Source organism: Acinonyx jubatus, chromosome D4 (genome assembly GCF_027475565.1).
Source record: "Acinonyx jubatus isolate Ajub_Pintada_27869175 chromosome D4, VMU_Ajub_asm_v1.0, whole genome shotgun sequence".
In the NCBI taxonomy this organism is placed as follows: domain Eukaryota; kingdom Metazoa; phylum Chordata; class Mammalia; order Carnivora; family Felidae; genus Acinonyx; species Acinonyx jubatus.
In genome coordinates, this window is record NC_069391.1 from 27,411,968 (window position 1) to 27,438,435 (window position 26,468).

General features: G+C 41.6%; 1 protein-coding gene across 3 annotated transcripts in view; it reads right to left on the bottom strand.

The window, feature by feature from the left end:
• Positions 1–25,619, bottom strand: part of SLC44A1 (solute carrier family 44 member 1) — a 199,223-nt gene extending 173,604 nt beyond the window's left edge. Inside the window, exon 1 of one of the 3 annotated variants that reach the window (XM_027034754.2) lies at positions 25,295–25,615. In XM_027034754.2, the coding sequence (XP_026890555.1) occupies positions 25,295–25,330 (36 nt within the window). In that variant the 5' untranslated portion in view covers positions 25,331–25,615. Of the gene's footprint in view, positions 1–25,294 lie in introns of all 3 variants that reach the window. The other 2 variants (XM_027034753.2, XM_027034755.2) reach the window with 2 other exon arrangements.
• Positions 25,620–26,468: the final 849 nt, after the last annotated feature.

Here is a 26,468-nt window from a genome sequence, read left to right on the forward strand (position 1 = left end):
CCTGATGCCAGCACTGCTTGCTGTGATAACATATATAATAAATGGAAAAGGGATGTGGAAGATACAAAGACAATAAAAAAATGAACGTCCACAGTGCAGATGCATACGAGGTATCTCCTTTTTTAGATTAATTCAATAGAAAAAGTCTGGCCTTCTAGATTCTTGGGAAGACTAAATCTTATCAGAATTCAATTCAACAATGAACACCTATTATGTGCAATCTACTGTACTAAAAGACCCTCACCTTCAACTAATATGTAAAAAGAACAAAATAATTCCCACACTAAAAATATAAAAATATCTTGAGAGAGACTACAGAACCTCCATTATCCTGAGCCTCCATTTAAGGTCACAATCACCTTTTCAGCCAGACCTCACACTACTGATAAACGCATACTCCAAGGATCCGAAACCACTTCTGCGAAACACACTGTGCCTTGTATCCTTTTGTGCTTTTGCTAATGTCATTCCTACAGGTCAGAGTCCCCTTACCTATGTCCCACTGAAGTTCTTACTCATCCTCAAGACCAAATTCCATTCTGTTTGCTTTACACGGCCTTTCCCATGACTGACCAGTCGGTATTAGGGAGATTAGGGAGGTGATTTTATTTTATTTTTTAAAATTTATTTATTTAATTTTGAGAGAGAGAGAGAGACAGAGACAGTGTGAGCAGGGGAGGGGCAGAGAGAGAGGGGGAACAGAGGATCTGGAGCAGGCTCTGCGCTGACAGCACAGAGCCCAATGTGGGGCTTGAACTCATGAACCGTGAGATCATGACCTGAGCCAAAGGCAGATGCTTAACCAAGTGAACCACCCAGGCACCCTGAGAGGTGATTTAAAAAAAAAAAAAAAAGAGGTGGGGGGTATGCCTGGATGGCTCAGTCGGTTGAGTATCCACCTCTTGGTTTTGGCTCAGGTCATGATCCCAGAGTCATGGGATTGAGCCCCAGGTCAGGCTCTGTGCTTCTTAAGATTTTCTCTCTTCCTGCTGCCCCTCTCCCCAAATCACATGTTCTCTCTCAAAAATAAAAATTTTAATTAAAATGAAATAAAATAAAAATTTATTTAAATAAATTAAATTAAATTAAATGATACCAAGGAACATAGAGGAAGAAGGGAATGAAAAATTTGTACCAGAGGAGCTATAATATAAATATTAGACTAAGGATTTACAGAATCTTCTAGGAAACCATCATCCTATGCTACACAGAAAATCAGTAAGTCTATCAAAGTCCAACAGGAAGAATCCAAGAGGCAAGAAAAAGATTATGGGATACTGGGGCAACTGGCTGCCTCGGTCAGTAGAGCATGTGACTCTTGATCCCAGGGTCCTGAGTTTGAGTTCCACGTAGGGCAGAGACCGTACTTAAAAAAAAAAAAAAAAAGATTGCAGGAAAATGTCTAGCAGCAGAAATCTGAGAAATGTATTCCTCCAGGAGGAGACTATGAAGCATATGCAAAGTTTACAACTGGTTACACAAATGGCATCAAAGAACAGAATTTAGTTTTTTACAGCTTAAGACACTTAACTACTCTACCAGTGGGTACCTTATTAAGTCTGGAAAAATGCTTTTGCTCAGAAACTGGCCTATCTCATCCAAAGGGCCCTGAACTAATTATAAAGAGGTAGAAGAAATGGTGTCAACTGATACTATAATGCCTCATTCATTCAATAATAAACATTGACCATCTCCTAATTGCCCAGCCTGGTGTAACACTGGGGATACAGCAACCAACCAAACGGACAAATCCCTGTGCTTGTGGAGCTTATGGAGGGAAAAACCCAACATGACAGGGTTGGGGTAGAAGGGCTGTTTCAGAACCGAGGGAACAAGCCTGACAGAACTGAGGGTACAGCCAGGGAGAGAGAAGAGCAAGCCCTGACATGGAAAGATCTCGACATGTCTGAAAACACAGTGAATTCAGCTAGAACATAATGAATGGAAACAGGTAGGAGAGGAGGTGAAGAGGTAGGCAGAGCCAGATCAAGGCAGAAAGGAAGTCTGGATATCCCACTGAAGTGTGATGGAAGTCACTGGAGGGCTCTAGGTACAGGGGAGATGGGTTGAGTTAGTTTTTGATAACACAGACTGATGTGTGGAAAAAGGACTAGGGTACCTAAGCACAAGACGATGTTGACTTAGACGAGGGTGGTGGCACCAAAGTTAGCACATGCCAGACATATGTAAAGAAAGACTAGAGGCAGTCCTAGGAGAGAATTTGGGAGGGGGAAGGAAGTATCACATACATGACCCCTAATGTCAATATAACACGTGCACAAGATGGGTCATGCACAAACTTGACTGTTGGCACTTCTTCAGTGCTCTCCTCCCTCGCTGGGTCCATGAGAGCAAAAGCTGTTTTATTGTTTACTATAAAGGCCAGCATAATGCTTGGACCACCAACAGGTACTCTGCAAAGACTTTTTTCAATAATCTTGTGACTGTGGGGCGTCTGGGTGGTTCGGTCGGTTAAGCGTCCAACTTCGGCTCAGGTCATGATCTCACGGTCCGTGAGTTCGAGCCCTGCGTCCAGCTCTGTGCTGACAGCTCAGAGCCTGGAGCCTGCTTAGGATTCTGTGTCTCTGTCTCTCTCTGCCCCTCTCCTATTCATGCTCTGTCTCTGTGTCAAAAAAAAATACATATTTTAAAAAATGACTTTTAAATAAATCGTGTGACTTCAAATGCAAGTAAGAAAGTACACCCTCACAGATATCACCAAGATTTAGTAGGATGAGACTCAACATTGAACTGTGAACACAGAAGCCCAATAGGTGAATAAGTGAGGGAGTCCAAAAAGAACCCTAAACTGTTTCAAACCCATTTACTCAGTGTCTTCTATATTAGACAGGTGCAGTATGCTGAGAACACATAAGACTCCTCCTCTCCTATCATCCAGGGCAGAGTTCATGACCTGGTCACCCAGACAAGGTACATGCCCTCCACAATGGCAGAGAACCAGAGGAATGAAGCACAGCAAGAAACATGTTAGCATCCTCATTTTTAGAAAGGGGAATAAAGAGAATGCTACAAACTTTGCAACTGAGCATAACTTCAACTCTGAGTAAAGTTCTAGAGCAGATTAACAAAGGAGGGTTTGTGGGCTCTGAGAATAAGAAGAGGTAAATAACAGTAAGAGCAGCCCACATACCTGAGCAAGCCATCCCTAGCTAATGCCATGTCCTTGTGTGCAATTAGGAGTAGAGACTGGGAAACATGATATAGCTGAATTTTACTAAAATGTATTGATCCCATCTCTAATACTATCTCTGAAGATAAGATGGGGGAAAATGGACTCACATAAGGATCAAGTATATTTGGAATGACTCAAATAGTCTTGAGAAAAGAACAGACCAACTAAAGAGAGGTCCTGAAAAGAAATGAAATATATTTTTATCAATATATAAATGATAAATAATATCAAGGCCTAAAGATAATGACACAGGGTTTTCCAAAGGAAACAGTTCAGCCAGACCACAGTACAGTGAACCCCACAATCCACAAGCCCTTCCCCAAAACAATATAAGGACATAATTGGTTTGCTGACCCAATCATCACATAATAAAAACAAAAGAAATAAAGTAAATAAATAAAAAAATAGGGGTGCCTGGGTGGCTCAGCCGGTTGAGCACCCAATTCTTGATCTCAGTTCAGGTCTGATCCCAGGGTCATGGGATCAAGCGCCGCATCAGGCTCTGTGTTGAGCATGAAGCCTGTTTGGGATTCTCTCTCTCTTTCTCTCTCTCTCTCTTCCTCTCTCTCTCCCTCTCCTCCACTCACATACCCTCTCTCTCTAAAATAAAAATTTTTAAAGTAAAATAAATAGAAATTCAAAATAAAATAAAAACTTAAGAAAGGAATAACAAATACACTGGATAATAGTGTCAGAATTCCAAAAATTCAAGAAAGTTTACAAAATTGGGCAAAAATCAACAGTTCTAAATTTCCCAGGGAAATTCATGTTTTGTCTTTATGTTTTAAAAATCCAACATTACAAAAACATCAGGACAGGAAAAAAGATGACTTAGGGCTTTTGGTAGACTGCAAGGTAATGTAAGTGAAGTTTTTAGAAAGGCTAATTCCACCTTAGGCAACATGAAGAATCCAAAAGGACTGACTTCATCTAGTTTAGCAAGCTCCTTTCTGTGCACCACACTTCAATGAAACTGTTAAACTAGAACTCATATAGATGAAAGAGACTTGTAAAGTACCTCCAGTAAACGCTGACTTACTGAATACATGCATTTAACTCTGCTCCCTTCCAAAACACCACTAAAATGACAGTAAAGGGATTTAAATATCTGGAGCTTGGGAGCAGGTAGGAGAGAGATAATTGACCTAGGAGTCTCCAAAAAGCTGAATTCTGAATCAACGGTGGGAAAAGCCAGGAAGCATACCAATTTATGGCACAAAAGTCCCCCAAACCTCAGGAATTAGTGGCATATCTCTGGAACTGGAGAGGACAGTGGGATCATATGGGAAAATTGAATGAAAGGACGCTTAAGAGCAGATATACTCTGTGTGCAACTGAGAAGCTAACTGCTCCTCATCTTCCCAGAAGGGTTGCAGGCAGGGCACCACACAGAAAACAGAAAACCTAAGTAGAAGTTCACATATTTAAATACTGAGACCAACTCCCACCCAATCTTCTTTTCCCCATTAGGTCCCAGAACTCTGGCAGCCAGACTAATAACACCTTCCTGTCTCAGGAAGTGAAGACAGGAAGAGACTTCTTTGGAAAAACCTGACCAGTCCAAAAGATAGTGACACTTGGCATTTCCCAAGGAAACAGACCACTCTACAGTGAAGCCCAGTCAACCATTCCCAAATGAATACAGTATTTTCAAACAATCTTTTACAGCACTGTACTTAAATAATGAACAGATAGCTAAGATTACCAGACATTTAAGAAAAGCTTTAACATGAATGCAGAGACCAACATAACAAAGTAAGTTGTAAGAAAGAGATGGTGCAGATAGAAAAGTGAATTTAAAAGAAATGCACATGTATTTGCACACAGATACACGAACAGAAGATGCAGTTTGGTCTTGCAGTTTGAGAGTTCAAGCCCCGTGTCAGGCTCTGTGCTGACAGCTCAGAGCCTGGAGCCTGCTTCGGATTCAGCGTCTCCCTCTCTCGCTGCTCCTCCCCCACTTGCAGTCTGTCTTTCCCTCTCTCAAAAAATAAACATTAAAAAAAAATTTTTTTAAGAGTAAAATACCCTTGGAAATTAAGAACTCAGAGCAGAAATAAAAATGCAATGGAAATACTGAAAGATAAATTGAGAAAATCTACCAGAATGTGGTATAGAAGACAAGGAGTTCAGAAATGAAAGAAAAAAATTAGAAAATTAAGGAACGGGGAAACAGATGGGAAGGAATCAAAGAAAATTCAGGAAAAATTTTCCCAACTGCAAAATACAAATTTCCAGACTGAAAGACCTCGTGGTGTTCAGCATAATGGATGAAAACAGATCCTTCCTCAAAAGACACATCACTGAAAAATGTCAGAACATGGAAGATTCTTAAAGATTCCAGAGAGAATTCAACAAGTTTAATACTAAAAAATCAAGAATCAGAAAGGCAACAGAGTCAACAGCCACCCTAAAGACAAAGACAACAAAAGAACAAAACATCTTAAATTCTGAGGGAAAATAATTTCCAATCCAGAATTCTACATCCAACCAAATATAAAATAGGTATCAGGTAAGAATAAAAATATGCAAAGTATCAAAAAAAATTACCACAAGCATCCTTTCTCAGGAGGCTATAGAGGGGAGTATTTTACCAAATCAATGGAATAAACCAACCCAGAAAAGACCACAACAGGAACACTGATGAAAAGAACCATAGGCTTAAATACACAGAGAACTATACCATATTCACAGATATGAAAATTCACTATTGACAATTCTTCCTTAATTGATCTACAGTTGTTTTTATTAATTTTTTTAACATTTATTCATTTTTGACAGAGAATGAGTGGGCAGAGAGAGGGAGACACAGAATCTGAAGCAGGCTCCAGGCTCTGAGCTGTCAGCACAGAGCCGATGCAGGGCTCAAACTCAGAGACCCACGAGATCATGACCTGAGCTGAAGTCGGATGCTTAACCAACTGAGCCACCCAGGAGCCCCAACTGATCTACAGTTTTAACACAAGCTAAATCAAAATCCCAGCAAGAGATTTTTTGTAGATACTGACAAACTGATTCTAAAACATATAAAGGAAGGAGGTGCCTGGATGGCTCAGTTGGCTAAGCATCCAACTCTTGATTTTGGCTCAGGTCATGGTCTCATGGTCGTGAGATTGAGCCCTATGCTGGGCTGGGTATGCAGCTTGCGTAAGATTCTCTCTCCCTCTCCTTCTGCCCCTCTCCCACTTGCACTGTCTCTCAAAAAATAAAAATAAAACAAAATGTATAAGGAAAGATAAAAGAACTATAACAGCCAAAAGAGTTCTTTAAAAAGAATGAAAAGGTTGATGGAATCCCACTATCTGATTTCAATATATAGTGAAAAGCTACCATAAAACAGATGAATGAAACAGAATACAAAGTTCAGAAATAGACCACATGTATATGGTTGATACCTGAGAAAGGTACAAAGGCAATTCAGTGGAAAAGTATAGCATTTCTTTTGTTTTCCTTTCTTTTTTTAATTTGAGAGAGAATGTGTGCACATGCAGGGCAGGGGGAAGGGCAGAGAGAATGTTCAGCCTTTAGCATGGAGCCCGAACAGTGCTCGATCTCACCACCTTGAGATCATGACCCAACCTGAAATTGAGAGTCGGATGCTTAACCAACTGAGCCACCCAGATGCCCCCAAAGCATAGCATTATCAACAAATTATACTGGAATAATGAGATACCCATATACAAAAATGCAAACAAACAAAAAACCCACCCTATACCTCAAACCCTCCACAAAAGTGAACTCAAATGGATCACGGACCTTAAGGTCACACATAAAAATAGAAAATTGTAGGGCAGTATGTTATCTAGTTGCTTGGCTAGGGAAGAGATCAGAGGGTCTACCTACTCCTAACACACACTGTCAACCAATTCTTTTGTTTTCAGCCTCTTTTCTCACCCATGCCCTTAGTGATCCCTCCGCCTTAGATTCCTGGTGATCTGGATCTGTATTTATGCCATGCCAAGGAGTTTGGAGCAGAGGTAGGTAAGTGCATTTGAATCCACCATGTTGACCAGATTCTCTGGTCTCATTCCAAGCATACACATGTTCTGAACTCTTCGGAGACCTTGTAGTCTGAAAGCAAAAATGTTTTCTTCCTCCAATTCTACTTCACCTTCTTCTCTCCTTTCCTTCATTTCCCTTACACAGATTCATGAAATAAAAAAAGCCACATAAACATTTTTTTAAATTGTTTAAATAAATTTTTTAAAAGTACATGGGATCAAGGTAACTGGGAATCCAACACACAATAGACTAAGGCAATCCCTAGTATGACATGAAGGGAAATCTCCAATTAAGACCTTTGCAGCAGGCCTGATAAGTAGCCAGCCCAGATTGGAGCTATGGTAGAGAGATCTAGGGGGGAAACTGCAATTGAAAAGAGTATCTGAAGTATCTGAGCTGACTCAAAGAAATTCACACAACTAGGCAAAAATTTAGAGGTGGATCAGTTGTTAAGTACATAGAAAACCAGATAAATAGCAAAACAAGCCAATTATCTCCAAGAGCAACCAAAGCTTATGTAAGATTGATGAAATATTACATGACTCAGCTGTGAAGAGCACTTAGGTAGTCATAATGTAAAGACTGAACACTGATCCAAACAAAATTATGGTATGTCTACACAGAAGGGTAATGGGGACAAGAAGAATGCACATGGCATGGGGCAAAGAATGGTGTTGCCAAGACAGCTCAATTTTCACTGTCATAACAAAGGCCAAAATTCATGCCAAAACCTGAAGAACTAGGAGGCAGCAATACAAGCATATTAGATATACAGAGTGAAAAGCAAAAAGATTTTGTTCAAAGATTTGAAAGTGATGGCCTCAGGGCAAGAGAAAATGGGGGAGAGACTTAAAAAAAATCATGCTAGAACTGTTTGACTCTTTAAAAATATATGCATATATAGCTTTGATAGGAATGGAAAATAAATTTTAAAAATCAAAGCATAAGAGGGGAAAAGAGGTGGAGCCCAGAATAGTACAGGATCTGGAATCATGACCTTTAGAAGTGGTTCTATAAATTAAGGATTTTTTAAGTTTCAAATACACACACACAAACTTGGCACACATTGAAGGCTGATCTCACTTGTTCTATCTTCAGTTCAGTTATTCTATCTGGCTGAAAGGTGCCGAATCAGAACCAACAGTAAAGTTACATGGACATGTAAGGGCTCAGGCGTGCACAAATGAAGACACTTCTACTAACTGCCTAAAAGCAGAATTAACTATCTCAGGAAGCAGTGAGTTCTCTGATGGAGGTAGTTAAGCAGAGCCTGAATGACGACCACTTAGTGGATATGACCCCTTGGTGAGATGGGCTGCAGACCTCAAGTGCCTGCCAGTTGTGGGATTCTGTAAAAGGATTCCATGTAATAATCTCCTTTGAATTAGTACCATTCTACAGTAGGGCTAGAAACTCCGGTAGGTGAATAAGCATAGGCACTTAGCACATGGGTGTCTCTTCCTTCTGTACCACCTCTGCCTTTTAGCTTTGACTTTTCATTTCAAAAGTCTTAAATATATTTACATTTGGTTACGAATCACATATTTTCAGAAGCAGATGAGGTGTAAATACTTACAAAGTAGAAGAGAAAATGCCCATCTGAGTGGGAGAAAGTGGGAAGAAAAAAAGATGGTCTGACGTAGTGATAAGAGACAAGAGAAGAATACACTGGGGGCCCTGTGGTTCGGTGGCCATGGGACATTAAACAGTTTACGGTACCCAGTCGGGTATGAGTCTCTGGGTGGGACCACACCTCCAGTATGAGACAAGAGTACCTGGGCTTCCTGGCAGGGCAGAAGGACAGAGACCTGGGACTTCAGTCAATACACGTGAATGAGCAGCAAAAGAGCCACCAGAGGTTAGTGAACAACAGAAAAAAACACCTTTGATTTGCTCTGTTGTAAATATAATTACTTGCGCTACCAAAGAACAAAAATCACACCTTAGCTTAAATGCTGGTCATTTCAATGCCGGAATAAAAATATTAAACATACCATAGGTACCATCTTTTCTATGGGATCTGCTTCAAGAGTCAGTGTGCCTTGTCTACAGGCTTCAGGGAAGCTTTATTTTCTAGTGAAGGACAGTATTTTTTCCTCTCACTGTGTAATAAGATACTATCATGCCTACAGACACAATAAATTTATCCCAAAGTTTACTGAACTCCATCCTTACTAGTTAAGAATAGACACAGATCATACTTCAAAAATAATGTCTATGTTCCTTTGGGGCCCTTCGTATTACTAGCTCTTATTTTTAAAAACTAGTTTAGAATCTACCAAGAAATTATCTGTGCTTTACACACTGCAAACGAGTGTAACTTTTGGCTTAAGAAATAGAGATGTGGGGCGCCTAACTTTGGCTTCACAATCCGTGAGTTCAAGCCCCGCATTGGGCTCCGTGCTAATAGCTCAGAGCCTGAAGTCTGCTTCGGATTCTGTGTCTCCCTCTCTCTCTGACCCTCCCCTGCTCACGCTCTGTCTCCCCCCCCGCCTCAAAAAATAAACAAACATTAAAAAAATTTTTTTAAACAAAGAAAGAAAGAAAGAAAGAGAGATGCACATATACTCCACCACTGTGGAAGCCCCTACACCCCTCTGTAGACTGCATACTTCAAGAAGAAAAGTCTCATTCTTGGTTAAAGCCGTACTTAGTAGCCTGAGCAGCACCCTTGCCAGTCAACATTAAACTAAACCAAGAATGTGACTGGCATGGAATTTCCTCTTTATTTTACCAACATTCTTGATGCTTTTACTTTTTTCTTTTCAGTGCTTTCCCACTGCCCCGGAGTTTCCTTGTTCCTGTGCCACAGTCACGGGCAGGGGTCATTTTTACTGTGCTAATTTCCAGCCTTCCAGTCACACTTTGAACAAAATATATAGGATGTGTAGCTCTACCCACTCTGTTCCCAGACAAGAATTGCGAAGATGGGCTAGAAGAGCTTCCATCATGCATTCTGCAATGTGAACCAGTAAAAACAAAAAAGGGAGAGGGGGGAGGGAGTGGAAGGGGGAGGCAGAAGGGAAGAGAAGCCTCCATTTCTCATAAATCTATCAACCAGTGCTGATTACCTAGCATACTTAGGTGTGTACCAGCCGGGAGGTCTCTAGTTTATGATGTGCTCTTTTTTTTCCCCCTGACTAACTAATATTAATGTCCTCACCAAGACTTCATTATAATGAAGAAATACATGCTAACAAGGTTAGGTTCACAATCACTAGAATTAACTCATAACAAACATTTCAGGGGCACCTGGGTGGCTCAGTTAGTTAACCATCTGACTTCAGTTCAGCTCATGATCTCGCTACTCATGGGTTTGAGCCCCCACATGGGGCTCTGTACTGACAGCTCAGAGCCTAGAGCCTGTTTCCGATTCTGCCTCCCCCGCTCCCCAAAATAAATAAACATTAAAAACAAAACAAAAAAATTCAACTAATGGCGTATTGTAATTTTTAGGTTCATTCCCATTTCCCTCCACCATAGGTTATATTTAATAGTAATTTTGACAGGTATCATTAGCATCCTACACTAAAATGTTAGTCTCTGAATACCCCATCCCCCCATCACATATATTCAATAAGCACTTATTGAGGATCTATTATTTGCTTAGCCCCCATAACATCATCTCCACTTTCAATTCTTTCTCCAACAAGACAGCATTCAATCACCATGTCCCACCTCTGGATGGCCATTTGGAGTGTTAAGTTAAAATGGTAACTGTCCCTCAGGTCTCAGCAGCAGACCCAGGGGAGAGGAGAAGAAAACCCTCAAGCACAAATGGCTGGTTCCCTCTCTGTTGGCCCAGCTGGCCTCACAGTAGTCCAGATTCCCAAGTTACAAACTTAAAGGGTCCTTTCTTGAACTACTAACCCTTCCCTAACTTCTTGGGAGATCTCAAATACAAATCTGAGAAACAATTCACATGAAGGCTTTTATATTATCACAATATACTTGAGTGACTTGAAATTTATTTACATTGTTCTGCTAATATTTAAAAACAAGTTTTTTTGTTTTTTTGTTTTTGTTTTTTTTGAGAGAGAGAGATAGAGAGCAAGCGGGGGAGGGGCAGAGAGAGAGCACCAGCCATGGAACATAGCACCAGCCATGGAACATAGAGCCCAGTAAGTAGCAGATCAGGGGAAAGTGTTCTTCCTGCCTCTGAGCTCCCTGCTCTGTTTGCTCCTTACTACCTCAAGAGAAACATGCCTTTCTACTTGCTCTTGGCTCACATTCTCAGACTAAACTATAAACCTTTAAAAATTATCACCACAGGGGCTTCTGGGTGGCTCAGTCAGTTGAGCGTCCAACTTTGGCTCAAGTCACGATCAAAGGTTCGTGGGTTCAAGCGCCGCATTGGCTCTGTGCTGACAGGTTGCTCAGAGCCTGGAGCCTGCTTCCGGTTCTGTGTCTCCTTCTCACCTCTGTCCCTCCCTGTTCATGCTCTGTCTCTCAAAAATAAATAAATGTTAAAAAAAAATAATTAAAAAAATCATCACCACAAAATAGAATTGCATTCACTTTTAAAATGAAAATATTAAAGTATTATTTGCAAACTTTCATAACTGAAATCTATTTCAACCACCAGTGTCTATCCCAAAATTTTTTTCTTGATGTACAAGTATGGTTAGTTTCAAAATATATTTAATATGCTAGACCTAGAAACTTGGTATCTTCAGAATTTTCATTCAATGCTTGATGTTTTTGGACTTGTCATGAAAATACAAAATCACATGCAAAATAGACTTGAAAAAACATCAGAGCCTAGCAAGCAAGGAATAAAACTCTTCAATATGCTGAGTTGTTAAGTACAATTTCGTTTAAAAAAAAATCCAACTTGTGCCCTGGTGGTGAAAATCTCTACCTTTGTAATTTGATCCTAATGTGCATACTAATCATTTGTGCTACAAAGTCAACTTCAACATGGCCATTTTCTTCACCCTTTCCTTTCTTAGTGCTCTCCAGAGCCTTGTTGGTACTCAGTATTAAATAATACCTGCATCAATTACATTAACCCTTTTGGAGGCCATGGATCTCCAAAGACTGACTAAATAAACATATATTCTTTATTTAAAACTACATTCTCAAGAATCTGAGTGATGGGGGGGGGGGGGCGTCTGGGTGACTCAGTCAGTTAAGTGTCCAACCCTTGACTTCGGCTCAGGTCATGAGCTCATGTTCGTGAGTTTGAACCCCACATTGGGCTCTGCCTTAACAGTGCAAATTTTGCTTGGGATTCTTTCTCTCTCTCTCACTCTCGCTCTCTCTCTGCCCCTCCCCTGCTCACACTCTCTCTCAAAATAAATAAATAAACTTAAAAAAAAAAAAAAGAATCTGAGTTCTGGGGAAAAGGACACCATTATAGTCACATTTAGTAAACTTACTGCCATGATAGTCCTTTCAGACTTACGATTTTAGAAGAAACTGTACAAGGGCCCAAGAGGAAATGCACAGCAGTTAAGGGTCCCTAGAGCCTGAGATTTATAACCACCACTTAACACAGACCACAGACTCTGCTCCAAACTGTCACCCCGGACCTCTAGTTTGGGGTGCATTGATTTAAAACCAACACCGTCCCCTACACACACACACACACACACACACACACACACTTTATTTTTTTTTCAATATATGAAATTTATTGTTAAATTGGTTTCCATACAACACCCAGTGCTCATCCCAAAAGGTGCCCTCCTCAATACCCATCACCCACCCTCTCCTCCCTCCCACCCCCCATCAACCCTCAGTTTGTTCTCAGTTTTTAAGAGTCTCTTATGCTTTGGCTCTCTCTCCCACTCTAACCTCTTTTTTTTTTTTTTTTTTTTTTCCTTCCCCTCCCCCATGGGTTTCTGTTAAGTTTCTCAGGATCCACATAAGAGTGAAAACATATGGTATGTCTTTCTCTGTATGGCTTGTTTCACTTAGCATCACACTCTCCAGTTCCATCCACGTTGCTACAAAGGGCCATATTTCATTCTTTCTCATTGCCACACACACAACTTTAAAGCAAGGGTAAACAGTACACGCAAACTCTGACTCTAGGTGACAGAAAAGTGGTGTCTGAGGTACATTTAAATAGTATTCTAATGTAGTAGTCTTCAGTCCAGCAGAGGAAAAGGAAAGTAGTGCAGTAGGAAATGTACATGCTTTGAACTCCTACAGGCTTTACTCTTGGGGGAACTTGGGCAAACTGCCTATGCTTTCGTGGCTTCAGCTTTCTAATCTGTAAAATGGGGCTAACACTAGTACCCCTCTGAGAGTTGTGAGAATAAAATGAAATTTATTATGAGAACAGATAGGGAATAAGCAGTCATTACTCATTCCCTAGTTGTCTGCCGTCCTTTTTCATGCCTTTTCCTTCCTCTCAGAGATCACCCATCCCAAAAGCATCTCTATGTATGCACATGACTTAAAGCATTATCTGAAATCCAGTTCTGGGTCTGCCATTGCCTATGGGAAATTGCTAGCTACATGGTGGTATCAAAACTCAGTTCACACAAAATTAAATTCATCTTTCCTTCCCTCACATACTACTCTCCATCTCTACTTGGGATGCCTATCAATTATAATACCCTTCTTCCATTACATGGCATTCTAAACTGGTTTTATGAGGGCATACCCAGATAAGTCAGGAAAGTCTATCCTATTTCAATTCTATAGTATCTCTTCTGCTTCCCATTTGAGAAACACTGGTCCAAGTTAGTGAACAGCTTCCTGGGTGCCATCTGTTTCCCCTTCTCCCAATTCAAGCACAGGCAAGACTGTCAGATTAATCTTCCTTAAGTCACGCTAAAAAACCCTCCATGGCTGCCTATCTCCTTCGCCTTCAAATATTAATGCCTTCCCTACATGTAACATCTCTTCTGTCTACTCTAGCCAGGTCTCCTTTCCATGCGGACATGGGACATGCAGTAAGTTACAGGCTTCCTTGTCTTTCTGTTCAAGGTGTTCCTTTCATTGGAATGCCCCCCCCCCACCATTCTACTAAAATCTATCTACTCTCCCACTCTTTCTAAATCCCATTGTTTGGGGTACCTGGGTGGCTCAGTCATTTAAGTGTCCGACTTTGGCTCAGGTCATGATCTTGTGATTTGTGAGTTCGAGCTCCACATCGGGCTCTGCGCTGACAGCTCGAAGCCTGAAGCCTGCTTTGGATTCTGTGCCTCCCTCTCTGCCCTTTCCCTGCTCGTGCTGTTTCTCTGTCTCAAAAATAAGCAAACATTAATTAATTAATTAATTAATTTAAAAAATCCCATCCTTCAAGGCTAGATCCAGGGTCATTTCAGGAAGCCCTCTCAACCAACTAGTCCATTCTTTCTTGATTTCCTCATTCCCTAAATTCCTAAGCACCCAATTTAGCCTCTCGTTATTACTGCTGTTTATTTCACCCTTAGCACTCACCTTCCTGACACAATTTAAAATTTCTGAAAGTCAGGGTCACTTTTCCAAAACCCAAAGAGGATTCTTTTTAGGGGAGGCTTAATGGATACAAGGACATCTGCCAGATTTAGTTTCCATTAATATCATAATGTCTGAGATATTTTCACAGATTGTGCAATTTGCTATAAGCCTATGAGATAGGTTTTATTATTGTTCCCATTCTACATCTAGGAAAAGTGAGGCACCAAATGTTAAAGAATGTGGCCCAAATAACCCAGCTGGTGACAGAGCTGAGATTCAAATCCATGTCGTCTGGCTATGCAGTCCACACTCCACAATCAGTATAAGATGGTGTTCAATTCTATGGATTCTAACAGCCCTGTAGAGTAACACAACAGAAAGGATGTCTTACAAGGAAGGTAGAAGGCCACTTACACATTAAGGACGGGATCATTAAGGGTGGGATGGAAAGTAAGACACATACAATAGTCTAAGTACAACTGAATTTTATACTAAAAAAGAAATTTTACACCAAAACTATTTTGCTTAAAATTAAACTCTTTTGCTATTATAAATAATGCTAAATGGAAAGATTCTTGCATATAGCATTTACTGTACGTTTAGATTGCTAAATAAGGGATGTCAACTGCTTTTTATGGCTTTTAATGTATGTCATCAAACAATGTCCCAAGAGTCATTCCAATTTATTCAGCGAATCAATAAAGTACACTTGAGTCAAAACCACATGAGCAATTAATATTGTTAACTTTTACCAAAGTTGCAGGTGTAAGAGTGTCTCTGTGCTTTCAGTTAATTTGATTATCAGCAAAGTTGAACACATTTACATATTAGTTTACTATTTCCTCTTCTGTAAATGAGCTATTTGTTGCATTTTTTATGAGCTCTTTATATCATAGATATTCTAAAGAATGATGTGAATCTTCAGTTTTATTATTGTTTATACAAAAAAAAAAAGAAAGAAATTAAACAGGAGGGGGAAAAAGAAAGAAAAAAAGATACTCTCTTTTTTTCCTTCTCTATCCTAGCATATCCCACTCAGTATTATGACTCCTTAAGTGCATCAGGGAGGGGTGAGAAGAATAGGAAGGAAAAAGAAAATTTTGGGGAAGATACAGGAGTACCAAATAGAGATAAATACACACAGAAGTGAGAGGTTAGAAGAGGCAGAAAAGAAATTGAGAGCTACAGAGAAGAGGTTAAACTAACCCACAAGATTCTTTTGGGGATCACTAACTGTGAGAATATTAATTAGCTACTTAACCATGATCCCAACCTTAAATGGTCTTCTTTATCCTGAAGCTCAGAACAGGAAACAGGCAGTAGGGTGGGGGAAAGAGCTAGACGAGGACTTCACTTCCGTAGTGGCTGGAGCAGTATTACTGGGAGAACAGGAAGATAATTGTGTGACTTTCAGCTCTGAACTGTGAGAAGTCTTATAATGGAGCTATAAGCAAAATGTTAGGAGACACTGCAGAGGTGTGACTTTATAGGCAGAAGAAAAATAGCAAAACTATGTAACAGGTACTATTGGCGGACTGTGGAGTCACCATCCCCACCCTCCGCACCGCTGTTGGCGGTCTAATTTTGTTCTGGTGTTGCCCCGCCCTCCACTGGACTCAGGGAAATCCTGGTTAGTCTAAGCCAATTACAGGGTTCTTTGCCTCTCCCTTACTAGAAATTGTCTAGGGATGAGTATGCAGCCCTCTGTAACTTCTACTAAAGGAAAACCCCAGGAAGTTGTCAGCTCAGCAAAAGAAGGCAGAAAGAGCCACATGCATCTTGGAATCCTGAGGGCAAATAGGTGAGAAGTGGTCATCTTTAAAATTATTAAAAAAAAAAAAAAAAAGCAAAGAAAAAACTCAGGTCCTTGGTGACATCATCAAGCCACTAAAGTAACCAACCCAGAAGCCACTGTACCTCTCACCTTATGTGAGATTAATCCTTTAATGTTTTAGCTATTTAGAGTTAAGGTTTCTTTATTTCTTACAGCTGAATCACTTTAAGAAGTTCATAATGAAAAATCTTACAGGATCATTATCATCACATGCTACAGAAAAAAAGCAAACTTTTATACCTTCACTGCTACTTCAACATCTAGAAACAACCATCTATTTTCAATTTTTATTTTTGTTTGCTATTTTATTTTACATTATACAAATGTATCCAGAAATCAAACACTTACTGTTTAACAATTTTCAGTATATATGGCAACCTTAAATATTAGACTAAAAATGGCTCTTTTTAATAAGATTTTTATTTTATTTTTTCTGAGAGATAGAAAGAGAGCATGAACAGAGGAGCGGCAGAGAGAGAAAGATCCAAGCAGGCTCCATGTTGTCAGTGCAGAGCCCAATGTGGGGCTCGACTCATGAACCATGAGATCATGGCCTGATCTCACAGAAACCAAGAGAGGGACACTTAAACCCACTGAGCCACCCAGGCACCCCAGACTAAAAATGGCTTTTAAGAATTTCCTTACTAAATAAGTGTCTAAATAGTTGGTTGTAGGATGTTGTAGAGAACAGCTAAAAAGAGTAATATTATTTTCACACAAAAAATAAATTCCAGTGGTTTATCAACTGTTTTTTGAGTAAATCCTATTACACAACTGATATGAAATCAAAAAGAGTCTACCAAAGGAAAAAAAAAAAAACTAAGGGGTGCCTGGGTGGCTCAGTTGGTTGAGGGTCCGACTTCAGCTCAGGTCATGATCTCACAGTTCCATGACTTCGAGCCCCGCATCGGGCTTTGTGCTGACAGCTCACAGCCTGGAGCGTGCTTCAGAGTCTGTGTCTCCCTCTCTCTCTGCCCCTCCCCCGTTCATGCTCTGTCTCTCTCTGTCCCAAAAATAAATAAACGTTGAAAAAAATAAATAAACATTAAAAAATAAAAATAAATAAAATAAGACCCCCCACCACCACTAAGTATATTAAAAGATACTGAAAAATGCAAATTGCTTTCAAAAATCACCTTTTGAAAAGAGTACCAAGTTTGATACAATGCATAAATTCAAAATTGGAGTATAATGCTATGCTATATTCCAAATACATGAGAAAGCAAAAAGTACTAAAAGGGAAAAAATATTACCGTGCCAGAAACTTCAACCATCTCCAGAGTGAATTCCCACAGTAGAAATAACAATGCCTCTCTAATGACTGAAGTTTTCACCAGTCCAAACACTTTTTCTTTATAACACTACACATAAAGTCCCATCCATTTGTGCCTGCTATAAAAACGTCAGCACTGTAAATCCAACTGGTCCATTATTTGAGTGGACCAGTCTTTTCCCATCCACCTTGACCTAGGAATTTGCACCACACCTCTGTAAGTCTGCTTGCTTCACACCTGAGATATACACCTGCAACAAACAAGCCACTTAAGAATGTTGCTGAAGATGCTGAGAACCTTCTTTGAAAGTATTTAACCCGTTAAAAAATTTTTTTGTATTGAATTTTAAAACATCAGAATTACTAAGGTAGGAGTTCATCCACATCCATCCATGGAAGGAAAGAGAACGTTTGTTAATTTGTTCAAACATTCCCTGAGCACCTATCATGTACCAGGGACCAGCCTAGCATAGAGAATAACAGCAATGAACAAAACAGACATGGTCCCGCTCTTTGTCAGCTCAGTCTAGACCAGGGGTCAGCAAACATTTTCTGTAAAAGGCCACAGGGTAAATATTTACACTTGTGGGCCAGAAAGTCTCTGTCACAACTGACTACTCAAGCTTGCCATAGCATGAAGGCAGCCACAGACAATATATAAATGAATAAACAGGATCAGGTCCAAAAAAACTTTGGGACAGGGGCGCCTGAGTGGCCAAGTTGGTTAAGTTTCTGACTCTTGGTTTTGGCTCAGGTCATGATCTCGTGGCTTTGTGGGTTCAAGTCCCACATTGGGCTCTAATGTTGGCAGCACAGAGCCTACCTGGGATTCTCTCTCTCCCTGCACCCACCCCCACCCCCACCCACTCATGCTATGCTGTCTCTGTATCTCTCAAAATAAGTAAATAAACTTAAAAAAAAAAAACAGCTTTGTGGACAATTAAAAGTCAAATTTCATACAACTTTTACTAAATAAATTTATCATGGATTGACCTTTTTTATTAAATATATATTATACATATTTGCATATATATGCATAAATACATACACACACACTATTTTGAGCATTCTTAGCTTGCAAGCCATATAAAAACAGGTCGTTGGCCCAATTTGGTCCATGGGCTATAGTTTTGCCAATGGACCAGACAATATCAACTGTATAATTATTTATTGCTTTAAGCACTCAAAGGGAAAATACATAAGGCTATGAGAATTTAATAAGGAGACATGGCATGGTTTGAAGCATCAAGGGAGGATTTTCCAAAGAACTGAACTGACTTTAAGGCTGGAAATTTAAAGGATGAGTAGCAGCCCGCCAAAGGCCAGGGAGAAAACGGTCTTCCAGACAAGTGAATAGCAGGTGGAAAAAGTCCTAAAAGGAGAAGGAATACAATCTACTGAAGAATCTGTGAGATTGGACCACAAAGAATAAGGAGAAACATGGCAGGAGAGCACAACGACACAGGGGAGACGGAGACCAGCCCACAAAGACTTTGTTGGCTAAGGTCAGAGATTCTGGCCTTTGTCCTAAAACCAACTGGAAACCATTAAAGGGTTTCAAGTAGCACAGGGACACAATCAGCTTTGGATTTTTTAAAGATCACTAAGACTGAAATATGGAGAAAAATTTGAAGGGAGCATGAATAATACATGGAGATCCAGGAGAGAGTTTCTGGCCAGAGATGACGGAGGCTTAGACTGTGGTGGTGGCGGTAGAATTTAGAAGGTAAAATAAGCAAAATGTGGTCACAAGATACGAAAGAATGACAGGTGGGCTCCTGCACATCTCAGGTTTCCAGTTTCCACACCAGGATACTGGTATCATTCAGTGAACCAGAGATACTGAAAAAGACATGTGTATGTGTGCAGATTTTGAGTTCAGTTTCTGACATGCTGAGTTTGAGTTGCTTGTAAGATATTCTAGTGGAAATGCTAAGTAGTCCGTTGGATATTAGGATCAGAGGCCAGGACAGAGTTTCTTCCAATTGAGTAATTCAGTTTGGGAATTGTCAGCATACAGATTGTAACTGAAACCATAAGAGGAGATGCAATTACCTAAAGAAAGGGTATGTTCGCAGTGGTTTTCAACCTTGGCAGCACAGGAGAATTATCAGAGGAACTTTTAAAATTTTTGGTGCCCAGGCAGTGACCTTGAACTAATGAAATCAGAATCTCGGGGAGTAGGACCCAGGCATCACTGTTTTTTAAAGTTCTCTAAGCGTTTCCAATGTACAGCTAAGGTTGCAAAGATAGGACTTAAAACATTAAGAATTAACTATACTACAGAAAGATCAAGAGATTAAGAGACTAGTTTCTAGTCCCAACTACCTGATAATGGATTTCTCTGACCTCAGAGTACTTCATAGCTCTAAATTATAGTTTAGCTCAACAGGAAAGTGAGATAATAGCACTGGTTTATCTCTACTATCCCCCAAAGTCCCAAAAATCGGGGCCAAAGTTACAAAATGGAAATATTTCTTTCTTCTTGGAAGGTAGGAGAGGAAGGGTAGAGGGATGTATAGAAAAATAGCTATTAACCAATCACCAGTAGAATATACAATGTGTTGTTATAAATATCCTCCCAAGCCAATAACACTTCTAAATGATAGGATTAACACATCAAATAGTATTTGATAGTATTTGTCAAGTCTGAGAACATTCTAGCTAGACTAGTTTTGCTATATTATATGATGTTGTTCCACAGACAGGAACAGCAGGAAGTTCAAAATGGTGGCATGAATTCAACTTGGAAATTCCTTAATTCAAAATTTTACTGAGTGGATCTTTTCTAAAGATAGAGTGAACTGCAATTTAAGATTTAGGAAGTGTGCATGTGAAAACTGAGAAACACAGGATTGCAATCCAGAAGACCAGGGTTAAAGTTTGGATCTGTTGCTCAGGAGCTCTGACTTCAACCAAGGTTTCCTAAACTCCAAGTCTCAATTTCCTTAGCTATAAAATGAAAGTACAGTCAACTTCAGAGTTACCATAGAAATTAAAACTTGAAAATGGCTGTGGAAAATAGCTATACAAAAAGCATTACCATTTTTACAGTATTTTCCAATTTTGACATTCTTTGGTTTACATATTTTGAGGAGTGGATCTCCTATACTAACAGCATAGTTAGTAAAGAAGAAGAAAAAGAAGAAGAAGAAGAAGAAGAAAGAAGAAAAAACTGTCCTCATGCCATGACTTTTTTTTCTTTTGAGAGCAAGAGAGAGAGCATGAGCAGGGGAGGGGCAGAAAGAGAAGGAGGGAGAGAGAATTCCAAGCAGGCTCCACACTGTCAGCATAGAGCCTGATGCGGGGCTCCAATTCACCAACAGTGAGATCATGACCTGAGCCAAAACCAAGAATTGGCCGCTTAACCGACTGAGCCACCCAGGTGCCCCCCCTGCCATGACTTTTTTTTTTTTTTTATCCCGGTCAGACCAAGTCTGCTTTGCTGGACATATTTTAATGGAACAATTTAGTTTCTGTTGGGAAATCCCACTACACTCTTCAAATGCCATTTTTACCATCTGACTTTAAATTCCACAAAGCAGACAGAAACTACAGGGTTATTAAAATCTGTTAAGGAACAGTTAACATACTCAAAAGTTAACCAGTGTTAGTGAAGCACTTGACTGTTTTTCATCACTCCCCAGACAAGATTTAAGAGCTAGAGAAAGACAGTTAAATTTATAGCTCTCTATTTGAGGACCATGGAACACGACAGTAGACAAGTACAATTCCTCCTCAAGTCAGACAAGGGGTGGTTTGTTCAACCAGAAAGATTCTCCTCCATCCTTCTCACAATTTCTAAGGTTAGAACCAAAGGACACAGCACTTCAGAGCACTTGCAAAATCTCCTGGCCTCCGAAGCACTGCTGTGAGAAATAATGATCTAGCCATTAACGACAAAGACTTACAGCAATTTGCTAAGTAATCTTTGGAAAGCCTGCTTCATTCAAACTGGTTTGTCAATGGGAAAGAACATTTCATAAATCTGAAGATTTACAAGTGAACTTTGAAGTTTAACATTACAAGAATAGAAATTATGTCAGGTTATAACAGAACAAACGAATTATGGAGAGTTGGGAATAAATTTTAAGAGTCTTAGGGAAGATTAGTGCTTGTAAAAAGAAACTCAAGACTATCTCACTTTTATGTTCCCTTCAAAGAGATTTTTAGGCAAAGGCTATCAGGGGTTGGCTCGTTTTGAGCAGTTTCTAATATCTGCAAATAACTTGTAGTGGTCACTAATAAAAATCGTAATTAAGAGTTCTATAAGTCCTTGACTCCGTACATATTCTTAAGATTCTTAGATGTACGTACCTAATACAGCACAAATTATTTTGCCAATAATTTGTTCCTTCAGCAATGAAATGTAAGTTAGTATAGAATGTGACACTTCTTTGATCTAAATCCTAAAACAGGATAATTGTTTCGATGGCAAATTATGATATCCAGACACTGACAAGAAAATGGAAATAACACCAGGACAGATTACAAGAGATGAAACAGTTGGGAAGACCATAAACTCTTTTATGAGAGTCTACAACATAGCAAGGGACTATGAGGAAAAATAAATTACATTTCAAAAGCGAATCCCTACTACAAAAAGGAAACGCATTATATTTACATTGATAAAACCTGCCAGGGCTTTAAAATTGCTGACGATACCACTGAGAAAAGCTAAGCTGAACCGCAGAGTACCCCGAAGCACGTTGTTTTGATGTGCTATGCAGGTTATCATTAGAGTTTGCAGACAAGCTTTTTAAAGATGTTACAGCCACTGCTCCAACTAAAATATAGGCACTGAGCAGAGCACCAGGAGAAAAGGAAAAGCCTGCTCAATTTTGCAAACTGATGGTACCATTGATAGAGTAGGAAGGAATGTAGGAAAGGCAGGTCAATTTTAACTTAAACAGTTTAAATTTGAGCTTCAAAGAGGATGGCTTGGTGGAATCAGTCAACCAGCCCAAGGAAGTCAAACAGCACATGGGTCAGGGCTGGACTCATATTTAATGTTACTTGCCAGCCAGATGTTCAAATGTGTGTAGATACATTCTGTTTATTGACTACTTCTAAGCAACTATTCTGTACAAGGTATGGTGAGGCACTGCAATGGATACAAAGATGGAGAAAACAAAACAAAAGCAGTTCCTATACTCAAGAAGCTTACAATCCAGTAGAAAGGATGAAAGAAACACATTCTGCCTAAAAATACAATCAATCGAGGCCTCTAACACAGGTTCAAAGTGATGTGAAGTTGCATCCCTGTTTTGTTTCAACACAACATAGACAGACATGATATTATTCTAAAACCGAGGATACTCCTGAAAGGGGCGTTAAAATGCCAGCAGATTGGTAACATTTCACAAATGAAGAACAATGCCAAAATATCAAATTAAAAAAAAAAAATGACAAGCTCTTTGGCACAAAACCTGCTCCTCAATGCTCCACTGAACACTACAAGTCCCTAAAGCTGAACTTAAAGGCATGTGACAGCTGCCAATTGGTTATAGGAATCTACAGGAAAAAAAAAATGCACCCCTCAGGGTGCATGACATACATCTTGTCTGTAGAACATGGCATGAAGGAAGCAGTGGCTGCAAGAGGAGGAAACAGCAAAGAAAATGCATGTGACAGACAGCACTCCGAAAAGTAAGATGTGGAGCTAGCCAAATTCAAGACCTGTGATTAAAGCAGAGTTTTGGTCCAGCATCCATCCCTCCCAATTTTAACTGCTCAAGCCATCCATAAACTATCAATAATTTCCTGTCTTAAAGGCATTTCACCACCAAAAGAAGATGTAAAGTAACCCAGTGCTTAAAAGAAAACAGTATGAAAACACCTTTTTTGGCGAAAATAATATGTAAGTAAATGTTAAATGAATAGCACTCAACTAGATTCCCCCCTCCCCCAAAACTCCCTAACCAGTTGAAAGGTATTGTGTAATCCCACATCTTTAACTGTTAATATGAAAACCCTGGTTTATCGACCGCTCCTTCCTAACATCACTACATGTAGTTTTATTTGTTATTCCAAATGAATGGGAAGGTTTAACTAACTAAACCAATCAGCCTGACCATGATCCTGGGCGGGTGGTGAGGGTGGAAAAAACACGGGTAAGCAAACACTCCAAAAAAGAACTGGACAAATAGGTTGGATACTTGATAAAACATAAATGTCCTCCATTCATCTGCAATTCTAGTCATTTTCTAACAGATCTCAGATTTTCAGAACAAGTATGCAGGTTATTTAAAACTGAGTTATATATAGTCATTTAGCAGCAGCAAAACACTTCTGGCATTACCACAGATGCTAGATCTCTGGAGGAATTTTTTTTTTCCAAACTAGCATTTTTCTTCACCAAAAACCAACCAGCCTGTATTTCTAAAAACAAGAGCCCTTGTCTCCCCCAAAACAAACAAATCAAAGACCACAGTTAAATTCTACGCTAATGAAACTGTGAGATTACATCCCATGCATTGTCAGAGCCTATTTTTCATACACCACCACCAGACAGTTTGATGCAGTATTCCTGATTGCTTTTTATCGTATTTGTAAATACACTCACTAATCCACTAAATTAGGTAATTTACAAACAGGTCCTCTCAGTTATTAGTGGCCAGCAGTCAAGTTCTATTACATTTGATCCTTATACAGTTGTCTAAACATTTCCATCCAGGTTAAGGGCTCGGATCGGCAAAGGGAGAGGGAGGTTAGCGAAATTTGGATGGGGGCAGGGTAGACGCTGGGAGAAATCTCTGCATCTCAGCCCTCAGCGACAACATTCAGCCAGTGCCCACAGAAAAACTAAATTCGGCACCTCTTCCTCCTGTTACACTGGCAACAAAGAGGGAGTTTCCGTAACGCTCCCGTCACCCACCAGGTGCCCAATCTCCTTCCCAGCCTAGTCTCAGCGCTCCCGCAGGGGCCTCGGTGTGCGGAGAGGCCGCGGTGCCCGGGGTCAAGGCACAAAGGGGGGATGGGGTGCAAGGCGAGCGGGTTGGATCTGGGACGTGGGCCGCGTAAGGGCTCCCGGACTCGCTTAAAACAGTTGAACCTGGTGTCGGGGGCGGCGGGCAAGAGAAAGGGACAGAATACCTAATGGAGCAGAAACTGGAAAGGGGTGAAGAAGGGTGAAGAGCCCGTGCTGGAGGTACTCCGCCACGGAGCACAGAAAACAGCCAGTGGATGGGCAAAGGGGAGACTCCAAGGAGATGGGAAGAGAGGCGCAAGGCCCAGAAGACGAGGGAACCGGGTGCCACCTGGGGCAGAGAGGAGGCGCCTGTGTTGCTTCTACCTGCAGGCGGGCGGGACGGGCCGCTCAGGTGTGACTGGGAAGAGGAGGCCAAGTCGGAGACGCGCCAGGGAGAGAGCTGGGGGGCTTACTAGGGGCCGCGCAGAGGTGGCTGCGAGACGACAGCCGCGGAGCCAGCGCGGGGGCACCTGCGGGACAGGCGCAAGGGAGAGGCGGGGGCGGGGGTCTCCGGAGTGCAGGGTGGGCTGAGGGAGGCTCTCGGGCGGCGGGATGCAGCAGGCACCAGCTGCGCGGCGCGGGGGAGGCATCCGGGCGGGCGGCCGGGAGGAGGGAGCCCCTCACCTGCGCGGCGGAGGAGGCGGAGCTGCAGCAGCCCATGGCGGGGCCGGAGGAGCCCGGAGGCGGCGCCGGGCGCGCAGCTACGCCCCGGAGCCCCTCGGCATGCGAGCCGGCGGGCGCCCGGGGAGGGCGCGGCCTGGCCCCGCACTGCTCGGCGGCGGCGGCGGCGGCAGCGGCTCGGGTGGCGGCGGGTACTCAGGAGGCGGCGCGGCTCGGGGCGGGCGCCGGCCACATCCCACGGCGGCGGCGGCGGCTGCGCGGCTCCTGCTCCGCTCCTGCTGCTGCAGCTGCTCCCCAGTGGAAAGGGGCGGGCGGCGGCGGCGGCGCCTCCCCCTGTCCCCCGCCTCCCGCCTCCCGCGCCCAGTCCCTCTCCCGCTCCCTCTCCCGGGCCGCCGCCTCCTCAGCGCCGCGCGCGTCTCCCATCAGACTCCCCGCCCCCAGTGCAGCGCCGAGCCGGCAGCCGGGCGGCGGCGGCCAAAACGAGGCCGGGGCCCTTCGGCCCGAGTCGGAGCCTGCGCAGTGCCGAGCCTATTTAGCGGTGGCACCGAGGCACAGCGCTGCCTCGGAACGAGAGGTCGCTCGGGGTTGAGGCTCGCAGGGGCTGAAGCAGGCTCGTCGCTGAAATGGGGCCGGATTGCTTCCGGACGTGGGAGGCACGGGCGAGGCATGAGGAGTTGCTCGCTGTCCCCACTGGACTCGCCACCCGAAGACCGTAAAGGCATCTCACTGCCCCCACGGTTGCTTTTTAGCCAGAGGAAAGTGTACACAATAAACCTTCCCAGGAGAAGGAGTGAGTGATAGAAAACGGGAGAAACAAGCATCTGTTGCTACTGGCCCCATTTTGCTGATGAAACTGAACCTTGAAGGAAACAGCCTAATGAAATGCACCCCGAGTCGAAATTTTTATGAAGAGCCCAAAATAGGAAAAAGGCAACAAGTTCGCCAGGTCTCTCAGTACATAGCCATATTGGATCTGAACTAAACTTTCTCACACAGGATAGTCCACAAAAAACAATAAACGCGTATTAAGTCATTCATATTAAAAATATTTACTGAGGACATAATAAGTTCCAGTCACTTACAGACACTGGGAATAAAGATAGTTTCTGCTCTCTTACAAGTCCCTGTGGCTAAATTAATACACTGTAGGGTAGCACCAAGTTAGAGTAGGCGTGGT